Source organism: Lytechinus pictus, chromosome 3 (assembly GCF_037042905.1).
Source record: "Lytechinus pictus isolate F3 Inbred chromosome 3, Lp3.0, whole genome shotgun sequence".
Classification (NCBI taxonomy): domain Eukaryota; kingdom Metazoa; phylum Echinodermata; class Echinoidea; order Temnopleuroida; family Toxopneustidae; genus Lytechinus; species Lytechinus pictus.
Window position 1 is genome coordinate 60,631,758 of NC_087247.1, and position 13,716 is coordinate 60,645,473.

At 37.8% G+C, this 13,716-nt stretch overlaps 1 protein-coding gene across 2 annotated transcripts in view; it reads right to left on the reverse strand.

The window, feature by feature from the left end:
- LOC129256866 (LIM and SH3 domain protein 1-like) overlaps positions 1 to 1,765 on the reverse strand; it is a 54,464-nt gene extending 52,699 nt beyond the window's left edge. Inside the window, exon 1 of one of the 2 annotated variants that reach the window (XM_064097510.1) lies at positions 1,520 to 1,765. In XM_064097510.1, the coding sequence (XP_063953580.1) occupies positions 1,520 to 1,588 (69 nt within the window). In that variant the 5' untranslated portion in view covers positions 1,589 to 1,765. The remainder of the gene's footprint in view (positions 1 to 1,519) is intronic. The other variant, XM_064097512.1, reaches the window with a different exon arrangement.
- Between the last annotated feature and the right edge of the window lie 11,951 nt (positions 1,766 to 13,716).

Sequence of the window (13,716 nt, forward strand, 5' to 3'; positions counted from 1 at the left end):
CTGAGGAAAATACCACAAATCCCTGATGAATAATCCAGATGCCAAATTGAAATTATGGATTTCAATTTTAAAACAGTCATAACTTTCTTATTGCTTGTCCGATTTCATTCAATCTTTTTCCAATTTTTTTTCCTTCTCCTCTCTCACACAACATTTTAGGACAAAGGTTGGATTTCACTTTTAAACAAACTCCATCCTAATTTAATTGGTAAACATTTTCGTTTATAACGTACATGTACATGAACGAACCCGGAATCAACAAAGCACATGGTTGATTTCAACTAGAGTCAGTACAGAAAAGGGTTAACAAAGTTTTCCTTTATACTGGCGCATCAATTTGGAATACTTTACCTTATTTTTTTTTAATAGAAATTCCCAGTCAGCTATATCATTTAGTAATCTATTTCGGTGTAATGACCTTAATCAATGAGCTTGCCTTTTGTAATGGTTTAGGTTTTCTTGTTATCTGTTCAAAATTATTTGTCTTATAATTCACATTGTTTATTTTTCATTATGTTTTAATATTTTTACTTGTGTTGTATGTAGGGCCTCCAGGGTAACAATATAGGGTCAACAGTTACTGATGGAGTCACTCTACTACAATGTGACTTAAATATATCGTCTGTCTCCATTAAGGCCAAGGATCTCGTGCAAACTCAGTAAATTCTTCACACAAAATCACAATACAAGCACACTGTCTGCACTGTTTACACGCTCCAAGATCCATCCACACCTTTAACATACACTCATAATTTGTAAGAATTAAACCTTATATTGTATTCGTAGCTGCAATTATTGACACAAAATGACTTTGTTACATACCCTATGGGCCCTGGAAACAATGTTTGAATTGTGTTTTTTTAATAAAAAATTGACACACACAAAAATTGTTCAAAAATGGAGGTGATTTTTCAAATTCAAACATATTCGCATACCATCCTGATTCCAATGGAAGAACCCCCCCCAAAAAAAAAAAAAAAAAAATCTTATGGGTGCTTCATCACCCCCCTTCCCCTCTTGAATTTTTGAACGACTTTCCCCCAAATATGTATAACCCTGTGTATAACAAGCACACATACTTTATTCTCGTGGCATAGCACAGGTATAAAGAAATTAGGCAAAATATGACAGGGTAAATAATGATCCAACTATAGTCATACTGCCCATGTACAAACGTACTGCACAGCAACACCAGTATAGCATAGGGAGAAACCGTGCGCAACAGGTGGTACCCGCAGTTGGTACGATTACTTAATTTATTTTCTTCTTTAAATTGTTAGGGGTAATCTCACGGGGTATGTTAGGTACCAAGTAAGCATGCACCCAAAGTGTAGTATAACCTAGTTATATACAATTCGCTGATTTGTTTTAGCGTAAAAAATCTTTTCCGTATTCCATGACGACTCGGATGGAACACACCCATTCACGACGATGACTTGCGCGTAGTGTGCTACTGGAAAGCACATTAATTTTACGTGCGAAGCTGCCGCTGACCTGCTGGGTAGATAAAACCACTTACCTTATCCAAGCAATGCAGCTTTTCTGTTGGATAAACTGTTTTCTTACATTTAGCACAAGGAGGGTTCATAGTGAATATAAAATCCTTAGATCCCCACTGATATTATTCCTGCAAAAGAACAGCACTGATACACGGCCAGATATAATTTCTCTAGAACTGTAGTAATTAGTAGTCGGTTTTACTTCCTTAGAAAAAGCAGACAGTTCCGCATTTGGACCGCGTTTACATGTACGAAATATCCTGAGTGTGCGTTCGCTCAGCTCTTTCTTTTTAACAAAGATTACTTTTTACGGTTTGTAGATAACAATAGCATCCGAAATAAATAACAGCACTCAACTCAGCAATCTTGGCGAGTCTTACCCAGCATATACAAATACAGCATTTTAGTGACTTTATAACAGGAGAGAAATAGGGTATTTACTCATAGACTATAGAGCCGGGACTATATAGAGGAGAGGAAGCAATAATTTAATAATTTTTTATTAACCAACCAAGGTATTCAAGATTCAGTCCGGTGTCACTTGTCTTTTTGAGAACAATTCTGTGTAAATATCGTTCATGAAGCTAGGAGTAGAGCTGAATGTTATTGGTGTTGGTTTGGTGTTGGTGATGCACGGTGGACTGCCTCCGGGTAGGACCCAGGACCATGAGCCCCGGAATGGTCAGTTGGGGTGTGTAACAAGCATCCCAATCCGGGACCCAATTTGTCATGTTGGCGGAAAATTACTGCCCAGGTATTGCATCGGCCCTGTAGGCTCAGACATCAACTTTATGCGTTCCATGAATATATCATCATTATTATAGGGAGTAGCAGAAGTATTATTAGTAGTACATGTAGTATCGTTATTATCATACTTGTATATTGTTATTATTATTATTATTGTTATTATTATTATCATTATTACTGTTGTTGTTATTATCACTATGATCATTATCATTATTACTATTATCATTAATATTATTAGGCCCTATCATCACCATCATCATCATCTTTTTTACGACATCACATTATTTCAAGGGTACATGTTTGTATGTTTCTATACTTTTCCTTTAAGATATCTATGTTGACAATACAATTAAGATGAATAGTATTTCCATCGTTGAATTATCAGTTGGTCTATTACTACATGGTTCAATTCTCAGTTCGTCCAACTTCACACTTCTAAACCCATCTCGCCAACAACCAGTTCGTCTATAATCCACTTTGTCTAATTCCCACTTGGTCTAATAACCAATTCGTCTAATGACCGATTGGGCTAAAACCATTTAGTCTAATTCCCAGTTGGTCTAACACCACTTGGTCTAATTTCCACTTCGTGTAATTTCCAGATAGTATAATGTTCACTTCGTCTACATGCCTCTTGGTCTGTGTCAGTTTGGTCTATATATAGTTTTATTGTCATTTCGTCTAATAACAACTTAGGCTATATCTAATTGTCATATGGTACGACCGGTTAGTCTAATTCACACTTGGTCTAATATCCATTTAATCTAGTCTAAAGCATTAATTGTGATTTATTTTATATAAAATTAAGAATTATGCTATGGTCATGGATAATTGAATAAATCATGCCCCTGTGCACCCTGGCAAAACTTTGCTTCGCCGCCCCTGCATGTTAATGGATTATGTGATGGTAACGTAAAGGGGGTTTTTGTCACCGAGGAGACATCACGCATTTATATGGACGATACTTAAAGTTGAAGAAGGGCCTTTTATAGCCGTGTAGTTTGGGGGTTTACAAGAATGTTAATTAAAGCCGTTAGTTGTGTAATCTTGAATACAGTCATTCTTTATTGACTAATGGTTTTGTCGTATTCTTCTTCAACCTTGTCTTATCATAAAGGGCCTGCCTTTTAACAATCTTTATCTTTATAAATCTTTATGTGTATATTTTTGTAGATTTGTTTTATATGCATGTATTTATGTTTTAAAGGACCCCATGGAAGAACAATGGTATTTTATAAATACCGCTGAAATGGGCCAATTATGATCTGTACGTTATGTTAAATTGAGCATGTATATATTTTATTTTTATATGGAAATAAATACAAACAAACAAACAATTCTCATTTTTCTATTCGCCTTGAGCATCTAATCAAGATGGAAAGTGTGCTATACAAATCTTATGATTATTAATGTCTTTTCCCGCTTGTTCTTCATCCGAAAGTTTTATTTTAATGGCTTATAATAGCATTAATTCCTCTTTTGATTAGAGTAGGCATCCATTCCTTCCCCATCCACTCTTATCACTCATTTACTTTTAAGAAAATTGATAAATATAAAGCCTAACATTAGAAAAGACAACTTGCAATGCAAAATAATTTGTTTTTACAGTGGTAAGGGTAAAAAATGAAGAAAAAAAAAGAAATTGAAATAAACTTTGGGTATGAAGGTCTAATAGTAGTATTAGTCCAACAAGCCACAAGCCCAAGTGGAAATTAGAATCAGACAACGTGGCAATTAGACTAACTGGCTTTTACTAATAGACTATATAGAAAGTATATAGGCGAAGTGGAAATTAGACCATATAGAATAGAGACCAAATTAATAATAATCCAAGTGAGGATTAGATGAAATGGGATTGGACCAACTAGTGTTAGACTAACCGACAACCAGACGAACTGGGGTTATAGACCAAATGCAATTAAACCATGGTGGCAATAAACTATGCAACAAACAAAATCGCAATTAGGTGCAATGAAATTTAGACGAAGTGACGATTATCCCAAGTGGTCATTAGACTAAGTAATGTAGACCAGATGAGAAATGGACTAAGTGGGTTTGGCCTCAATGTTGCTAGTCCATCTGAAGATTAGATCAATTAAAGTTGTATTAGACCAAGAGGTATAATGTCAGAACACATAGAGTATCGACCTCTTTGGAACACATTGAGATACGAAGCTGAGCAAAAGTCAGACGAAGAGGGCAATGTTGTAGATTTGTTGTATGATATGATTGAGCAATACGACTTTTTTCTCCCCCCCCCCTCTCTCTCTCTCTTCTCTCTTTCTATTTCCTCGTTATCTCCGCATATTCCCTTATTCCCAATAAATGAATTGAATTGAATTATTCCAGAGGCGTCGATCCTTGGGGGCAAGGGAGATCGCCCCCAATGCGGCAAACATATCGATTTGCTTCCCGATAATGTTGACAACTTGAAAAGTCTACTAATATATGTAACGCAAATATACATCGTAAAGAGCATTGGAAAGCACCATTAAACTTGGCATAATATTCTAATAAGCATGCATTTTTTTGCTTTTTCCTCCCGATCCCCCATCCGGAACATGGATCAACGCCCCTGTAAATTATGTTTTCTGTTGTTTCCACCAGTGCTCCATGCAGAGCAATGTAATAATTTTTTTTACTTTTGTCGTCTTGACGTTTATTTTCTATTTATGCATCTCATTATACATCTTATATGCGTATATTCCTATTTTGTATGTCATGCAACGATACTGAATATTTTATTAGTTTTGAAATGCAAATTCCACGAGCAAAACATGCTTTAAAACGATAAAGAAAGATTTATCAGAGTAAATGAATGGTGCAAAGACGCTTGCTTACTACTGTGATTGTGGTGATTCCCAGTCACTGACAATATTTAGTCACAATGTTTTAATTTTAGATGGGAGAGGAAATTAATTTCCTCCCACCTTAAAATGGAACATCCAGGTTGTAGGTCTATGATATGCCATATCTACAAAGATAGTGTCGTATTTTCATATTCCCGACCTTTCGTTCGAGAACGCGAACGCTTATTTACAACGGTAGTTGATTCTGGAAGAGACTTTTGGGCCCGTCGTCATGGTCGTAAAACTCTGTCCTGCAATGCAAATTGTGTGACATGAGATTTTTTTTCGTTCCGCATCTGGAACGGAAACATTCAATCTGCGTTCCGTGTGCAAAACTCTGGTTGCTACTATGGTAACAGCGATATATCCGATTTAGGACGACTTTCCAGTGAGAGCCACATTTGATTCCGCCCAGAGCTCGAGAGACCGCCCGGGGGGCCCACTTCCATTGAAGAGTGGATACCAGGCGCGACCACGCGTAAAAAGGGAAAGAGTGGGCTAGTACGTTACGTATAGGCCTATGTAACGTTATAAGGGTGTCAAAAACGATGTTAAAAATACTGAAAAGGGGGATATATTTCCAATACTTTTAGGGTTTTACAAGCTAAATACTTATTAAGAGATGCATTTTCATTATCTGGAAAAGACTTGCTTCCCTTGTTTAGGGTGATTTTCGAAACCCCATGGTCGCGCCTGGTATCCACTTATCAATGGAAGTGGTCCCCCTGGAAATTTGAATCTAATCCCCCATTTCTGGGGAAAGTAAAACGTAATGCCCATTACATTGTGTGCTAGAGGCATATTAGTCCAGGATAGGCCCCATAGAAAATTGACCAAACCTTGTTTTTTCATATATACAATTTTTGTTATGGTTTATTGTCAATTCGAGGGTCCTGATTACGAATCTGAATGATGCCACTTGTGTACCTTAAACATTTTCCACAAATTGGCAAAATCCAATATGGCCGCCAAAATATGCGAATTACTCATGAAAATCATATAATTGCCCGCACATTATGTATGTATTTGTGTTGCAGGAGTGAAATACTCACTGAAAAAAACGATTTTTGACAAAAAAATATTTTCTAGATATTCAAAATGGCCGCCATAGACCCCTGTATTCTATATTATGTACAATATGAATGGGGACAACTAAATTTCACAAAAGTGAGCACTTAATGCAAGTAATTGCTGTGATTTTAGTGAAATAATGGATGAAAACATGATTGCTAACGAAATGTATCATTTGTTATGTCATGTATGTAAAAAATTAAGCATTTTAATATTCAAAAAGCCACCAAATGCCCTGACAGTATTATGTACAATGTTAATGGGGACAAAAGAAAATCACAAGAATGAGTACTAAAATGCATATTACTAGTGTTAAGATAAGCGACTGGAATTCTGGCTAAAAACATAATTTTTAACGAAATATAAATGCAATTTATTTGATAAATGCTGTATTTATACATTATACATTATGTACAATGCGATTGGAGAAATTGATTTTCACAAGAGTAAGAACTATAAAATGCATGTAATTGTGATCACCGAGTGCAATAAGGTCTGAAAACATGTTTTCTAGCGAAACATGTCATTTCTTTTGTCAGGCATGAGATAAATGCCGTATTTTGAAATTCAAAATGGCCCCTATAGGCCCTAGCAGTATTATCTACAATGTAAATGGGGACATGTCATTTTGTAAGAATTGAGATTTACTTGACTATGAAATCCATAAAATCCTGTTGTATGATAAAACAATTTTAAAACATGATTTTTTTTTATGAAACATAGCATTTCTTCTGCCATGCAAGTGATAAATACTGTATTTAACATTCAAAATAGCTTATACAAGCCCTAACTAAATTATGTTACATGCGTATAGGGAATCTTCTTTTTACAAGAGTGAGAATCATAAAATGCATGTAACTGTAATGTATGAGTAAAAATATTGTCTTAAACATGATTTCTAAATAAATAAATCACATATTGGTCATGGAGGTAATAAATGCTGTACTTTGACATTCAAAATGGCTGCCATAGGTCATAAAAGTATTATGTACATTGTAATTTGGGACATATAATTTTGACAGAATTTGGCTTTGCTTGACTATAAGTATTGCATATAATTGTGATGTAAGAGTGAAATATTGCCTAAAACCATGGTTCCTAACGAGGTATATCATATCTGGTGCATTTAAGGTGATAAATGCTGCATTCTGAAATGGGAAATGGCCGCCATGGGCCCTTATATTGTATTATGTACAATTTGAATGAGGACAGATAATTTTCACAAAAGTGCATATGGCGGCCATTTTTAATTTTGAAATATAACCTTTATCACCTAAATTTTAGATGATATATTTCGTTAGTAATCATGTTTTCAGACAATATATCACTCATACAACACCATTTAGTCAAGCAAAGCCAAAAATCTGTTAAAATAATTTGTCCCCATTCACATTGTACATAATACTGTTGGGGCCTGTAGCGGCGATTTTGACTTTCAAAATACAGTATTTTATCACCTACCTGGCAGAAGAACTGATATATCTTGTTAGAAATTATGCTTTCAGACAATATTTTTACTCATAGATCACAATATTAAGTGCATTTATGGTGCTCACTCGTGTGAAAATTTATTTCCTAGTTCGTACATAATACAGTCAATGTCTATGGCGGCCATTTTGAAAGTCAAAATACAGTATTAAACACAAACTTTAAAGCTGAATGATATATTTCGTTAAAAAATATGTTTATTAGACAGTATCTCATTTATTCATCACAAATAAATGCATTTCAGTGCTCACTCTTGTGATTTCTTTGGTCCTCTTTCTCATTGTACATATTACTCTTAGGGCCTTTTGCGGCCATTTTGAATATCAAAATACAGCTTTTATCACATACAAGTCATATTAAATAATATATTTCGTTAGCCATTGTGTTTTTAGTCAGTATTCCACTCGTTTCTCTTAATAATATGCATTTTAGTGCTCAATTTTACGATTTTTGTTGGCCCCTTTGCCATAGAATACTATTTGGGCCAGTGGCAGCTATTTTGAATATTAAATACAACAATTTTCCCATACATGACATAATAAATGATATATCATGTTAGCATTGATGATTTTCATTTATTACTTCGTCCATAGATCACAATTACTTGCAGCTTAGTGATCATTTTTGTGAAAAATTAATTTTCCCTATTCATATTGTACATAATAGGGTATACAGAGGTCTGTGGCGGCCATTTTAAATATCAAGATATAAATATTTTGTCAAAAAATTGTTTTTTCAGAGAGTATTTCACTCCTGCAACACAATTACATACATTTATAGCAAATTTGCTGGCAATTTTATGATTTTTATGGGTAATTTGCATATTTTGGCGGCCATATTGGATTTTGCCAATTTGCGGAAAATGATCAAGGTTACACGAGTGGCATCATTTAGGTTCGTAATCAGCACCCTCGAATTGACAAGAAACCATCAAAAAATATTGTATATATGAAAAAACAAGGCTATGCCTCTTCTATCCTGGACTATATTGTTTGTGTAGAAGGAGTAAAAAAAGGAAAAAACCCGCAAAATCGACTGAAGTTCAGACGAATTTGGCCTATACTGCATGCTGTGTACATACCAACGCGTGCGAAACGGTTTCGGCTGGAGAGGTGATCTGACCCATGGAATCAATTGCCAGTGATCCACCAATAATCCACATTAAATGCAATATCGATTCGATGGACTGTAATGATCTATATCTAAGCCTTAATTCGGAAACTTTTTCCTCACTCAATATGTACTCGATTTGTTTGAAAAACCACTTTCTTATCCATATGTCATAATCAATACGATGATGACTATCAGTCGTAATGTATACATGCATGTATGGTGCGGGTGTCGCGGGAAAGAATTTTGCACACGAAAAGCAGGTCTGTAGGGCCTGTAACACAAAGCTTAGCATTGATTGTAGAGCAGTTTTCTACGTTTGATTCTATTGACTATAATGTACAATCAATCTTAAAAATCAAGTGTATGATTAAGCGTCAACTTGTGTGTTAGAGGACCCTAATATTAGCGTCCGTGAGGTTTGCGAAAGGTCCCAATTGTCATCTCTCATTCCAAGGTCAACTAGTCAGGGGCCTTAGGCCCATAATTTGAAGTTTTGGGGACAGAGTTTACAAAAGCACCAAACTTTCCCTATGTCACTATTAGGTCAATAGCTTCATTTTTTCCCACAGAACATGGTGTTGAAAATTGCATCTTCATGCAAAAATATGCTAATTTATGTTAATTAGCAGTGATTTATGCATGAAGCCACATGCCAATAGGAATTAATTAATAAAAGTTAATAAAAAAGATACCAAACTTTAGGAAAGCCTCTATCAGGTCAATAGCTTTAATTTTTCCCACAGAACATGGTGTTGAAAATTGCATCTTCATAAAAAAATATGCTAATTTATATAAATTAGCAGTAATTTATGCATGAAGCCATATGCCAATAGGAATTAATTAATAAAAGTAAATAAAGACTAAAAGAGATACCAAACTTTAGGAAAGTCTCTTTCAGGTCAATAGCTTTAAATTTCCTTATCAAACATGATATTGAAAATTGTGTCTTCATGCAAAATAATGTTAATTTATGTGAATTAGCAGTTAATTTATGCATGAATAGTAAAAATTAGTAAAATGGAATAAAAAGAAACCAAACTTAAAGAAAATCTCTATCAGATCGATAGCTTTAATTTTCCCTATCAAACGTGCTATTGAAAATCCCGTCTTCATGCAAAATATGCTAATTTATGTGCTAATTTATGTAAATTAGCAATTATTTCATATGTATAAATTAGTCCCATTCCAATGGATACTAACAGTGAAAAAGGGGCCAAACTTTTGAAGTACCTCTATCAGCTCAAAAGCTTCAATTTTACCAGCAATATATTGACAGGAAAATTCAAAACTTTGGAGACACCCCACACCAAAGGCTATGTATACGGAGACATATAGCCATGTACTATCAGTTAAAGTCTGATTTTCCCAATAGCTATAAAGTATATATGGATCACAGTTAAGCAAATTTTCAGTCTTTGGGAAACAAAATGGTGTCCAAAAATCTCTTTCAAGTTGTGCAATAATCACATCATGGGCAATGTATACATAGGCATATTCTATAAATCTGTACATTATTACTATCTCCTTTCGGTTAGAGACCTATCCTATATTGTAATTAATTTGTTTGGATGTGAAGTAATGATTTTCAGTAAATATCAAAATCTGCAGCTTCACCGTGAGGAGGGATTGTAGACCAAGATATAATTCAAGCAGCAAGCAACGCGTCCGATCGAGACTATACTTCAACCAGGGTTACACGAGAACCGAATTCTCCCTCATAAAGTTGGACTGATTCTTCCCTAATATGGCCTGATTCGGATGAATTCGGTGGATGCGCAACCTATTCGTCCCTGATTCGGGGTGCTCACTGAATTAGAGACGATGAGGTCTGGAATACGTCCCGTATCAGAGTAGAATCCCAAAGAATTTTCCCGAATCAATATTGACTGTCCCGCATAAGGCCGTATGCCAACGCGAACAGTGGCAACAATCGAGCCAAAGGTGGCCAGAATCAAGCCGAATTTAGCCCGAATCCTCCGATTATTGCCAAATGACGACCTGAATAACGACCCGAATCGGAACAATTATGCCCGAATTCGCCAAGTATGCCACCGAATTTCCCGAAAATACCCCAGATTCTTTTGAAATGGGCTATAATTGACCGATTCGGCAGCTATTCGGATGCCATTTTTCTATTTTCTGGCCAATTCGTCTCACTCGTCTACATTCTTCTCTGTATTCGAGTAATGATTCGTACGATATGGGGAGGCAAGAGTCGGACCTTTACTCTACGACTGATACGAATACGTCTTAATCTTCCCAGAATACCCAAAATGCCTCCCAAAATCCAACCGAATTCCATCGGAATACATCCCGAATGAAATTTGTCATAGCCACATTCGGGAGTATTTTGGAGGTATTCGGCTGGTTTTGAACATTTTCAAAACGAGCCGAATTCCTCCAGGAATGTTCCCTAATTCCTCTTGAATATTCCTGCATTCGGGAGGGGAGAACAGAGTGCTCCAGAATTCATCCTTATGTGTATTTGCAGCTGATTTTAAGTAGGCAATCCGTTCCTAGACGACAAACCAGAATAGGATGCAACTAAAGCCCCTTTCACAATTGACGTACGACCACTTGCGACCTTTTGGTCGTGCGACAGGCTGCAACAGGCATCAATCGCCAGTCATTTCATAATATCGCACAGAGGCTTTCACAGTTGCAACAGCTGTCGTACAACAAAAACAACCAGTAAAACCCGTTGCACGAGTAAGTCGCTTATGATCCTATTGTGCTCGTGCGATCACATGCGAGTGTTGCACGAGGGATTGCGAGGGGAACGGTCGCACACAATGTGCAATGTTGTAAGCCGTTGCGATCGGTCTTGCAACAGTCTTATGGCCCATCATAGTATCGCACCCAGTCGCAAGACAGGTCTCTGTACATGTAGGTCGCTAGCACATGTGCAAGTGTTGTACGACCTCCAGTCGAGTAAATGCGACTACTTAGTTGTGCCACCTGTCGCACCAAGTCGTGCAAGCCCCTTTCACAATTGACGTACGACCTGTTTACGACCGCCTGCAACAGTTTTTTCTTGTTGTTGCACGATCGATCCCTTGGTGTCTTGCGAGCACTCGCAGTCGTTGTAAACGATCGCACAAACTCGAGGTGGTCGGAGGTGATCGTGACTGGTCGCATCTGAACTTTGAACATGTTCAAAATCCAAACGCGATCAAATACGATTGATTCACTCGCAACAGGTCGTACCATCGGTCGGGCGATCATCGTGTGAGTGTTGTTCAACGTTGTACGACTTGGTGCGAGAGGTGGCACAACTAAGTATAGTCGCATTTAGTCGACTGGAGGTCGTACAACACTTGCACATGTGCTGGAGACCTACAGAGACCAGTCTTGCGACTGGTTGCGATAATATAAGACTGTTGCAAGACCGATCGAAATTACGGCTTACAACATTCCAATACCGTTGCATTCGCATGTATGCGACCGTACAGCCCCTTTCACAAATGACGTCCGACCAGTTTACGACCGCCTGCAACAGTTTTTTCCTGCTGTTGCACGATCGATCTCTTTGTGACTTGCGAGCACTCGCAGTCGTTGTAGACGGTCGCACGAACTCAAGGTGGTCGTGACTGGTCACATCTGAACTTTGAACATGTTCAAAATCCGAACGCGATCAAATACGACCGATTCACTCGCATCAGCTCGTATCCGGGGTCGTACCATCGGTCGGGCGATCATCGTGCGAGTGTTGTTCAACGTTGTACGACTTGGTGCGAGAGGTGGCACAACTAAGTAGTCGCATTTACTTGCCTGGAGGTCGTGCAACACTTGCACATGTGCAAGCGACCTACATGTACAGAGACCTGTCTTGCGACTGGTTGCGATAATAATATGGGCCATAAGACTGTTGCAAGACCGATCGCAACGGCTTACAACATTGCACTACCGTTTCATTCGCATGTTGGCGACCGTTCCACTCGCAATCCCTCGTGCAACACTCGCATGTGATCGCACGAGCACAATAAGAGCATATGCGACTTACTCGTGCAACGGGTTTACTGGTTGTTTTTGTTGTACGACAGCTGTTGCAACTGTGAAAGCCTCTGTGCGATCTTATGAGATGACTAGCGATTGATGCCTGTTGCAGCCTGTCGCACGACCAAAAGGTCGCAAATGGTCGTACGTCAATTGTGAAAGGGGCTTAAGGTAAACACTCTGCAAAACATTCGGAGGATAACCAAAGTACAGTCGCAAGAATACATCACGTGAGTCCTGGTTTAAGCTAGGATTACACCAAAACCAAATTCTCCCGAATAAATTCGGACTGATTCTGCCCGATTATGGCCTGATTCAGATGGATTAGGGGAGTTCCCCCAAATAGAGAAGAATGGGTCCGGAATATGTCCCGATTCAGCGCAGAATCGCCAAAAACTGACCAAATCAATTTTGGCCATCCCCAAAAAGCAGAATGCCAACACGACTAGTGGCAAGAATCGACCCAAGCATGTCCAGAATCCAGCCGAATGTGACCTGATATCTCTGATTACAGCCGAAAGATGGCCTGAATGTTCGGGACAGTTATGCCCAGAATGATACAAATAGGTCCGAATCTGCCCAGAAAACTCCAAATGCCTCCCCTAATCCAACCGAATGTCACCCGAATAGATCCCGAATGTGGCCCGAATGAAATTTGTTGTGGTCTTATTCGGGAGTATTCTGGGGGGTATTCGGCTGGTTTTGAACATTTCAAAATGAGCTGAATTCCTCAGCGAATGTTCCCGAATTTTCTCGCATTTACGAAGGCAAAACAGAATATTCCTGAAACCACCCGAATACGTATATGGATGGATTCGCAGCTGATAAAAATCGGACCAATTCTGCCCAAAATGGCCTGGATTCGGTACTTATTCATCTCCGATTTGGGGAGCTCCCGGAATCAATTCGGAAGGATCCGGGACTATTCTGTTCTCCCTCCCCATATACGAAAA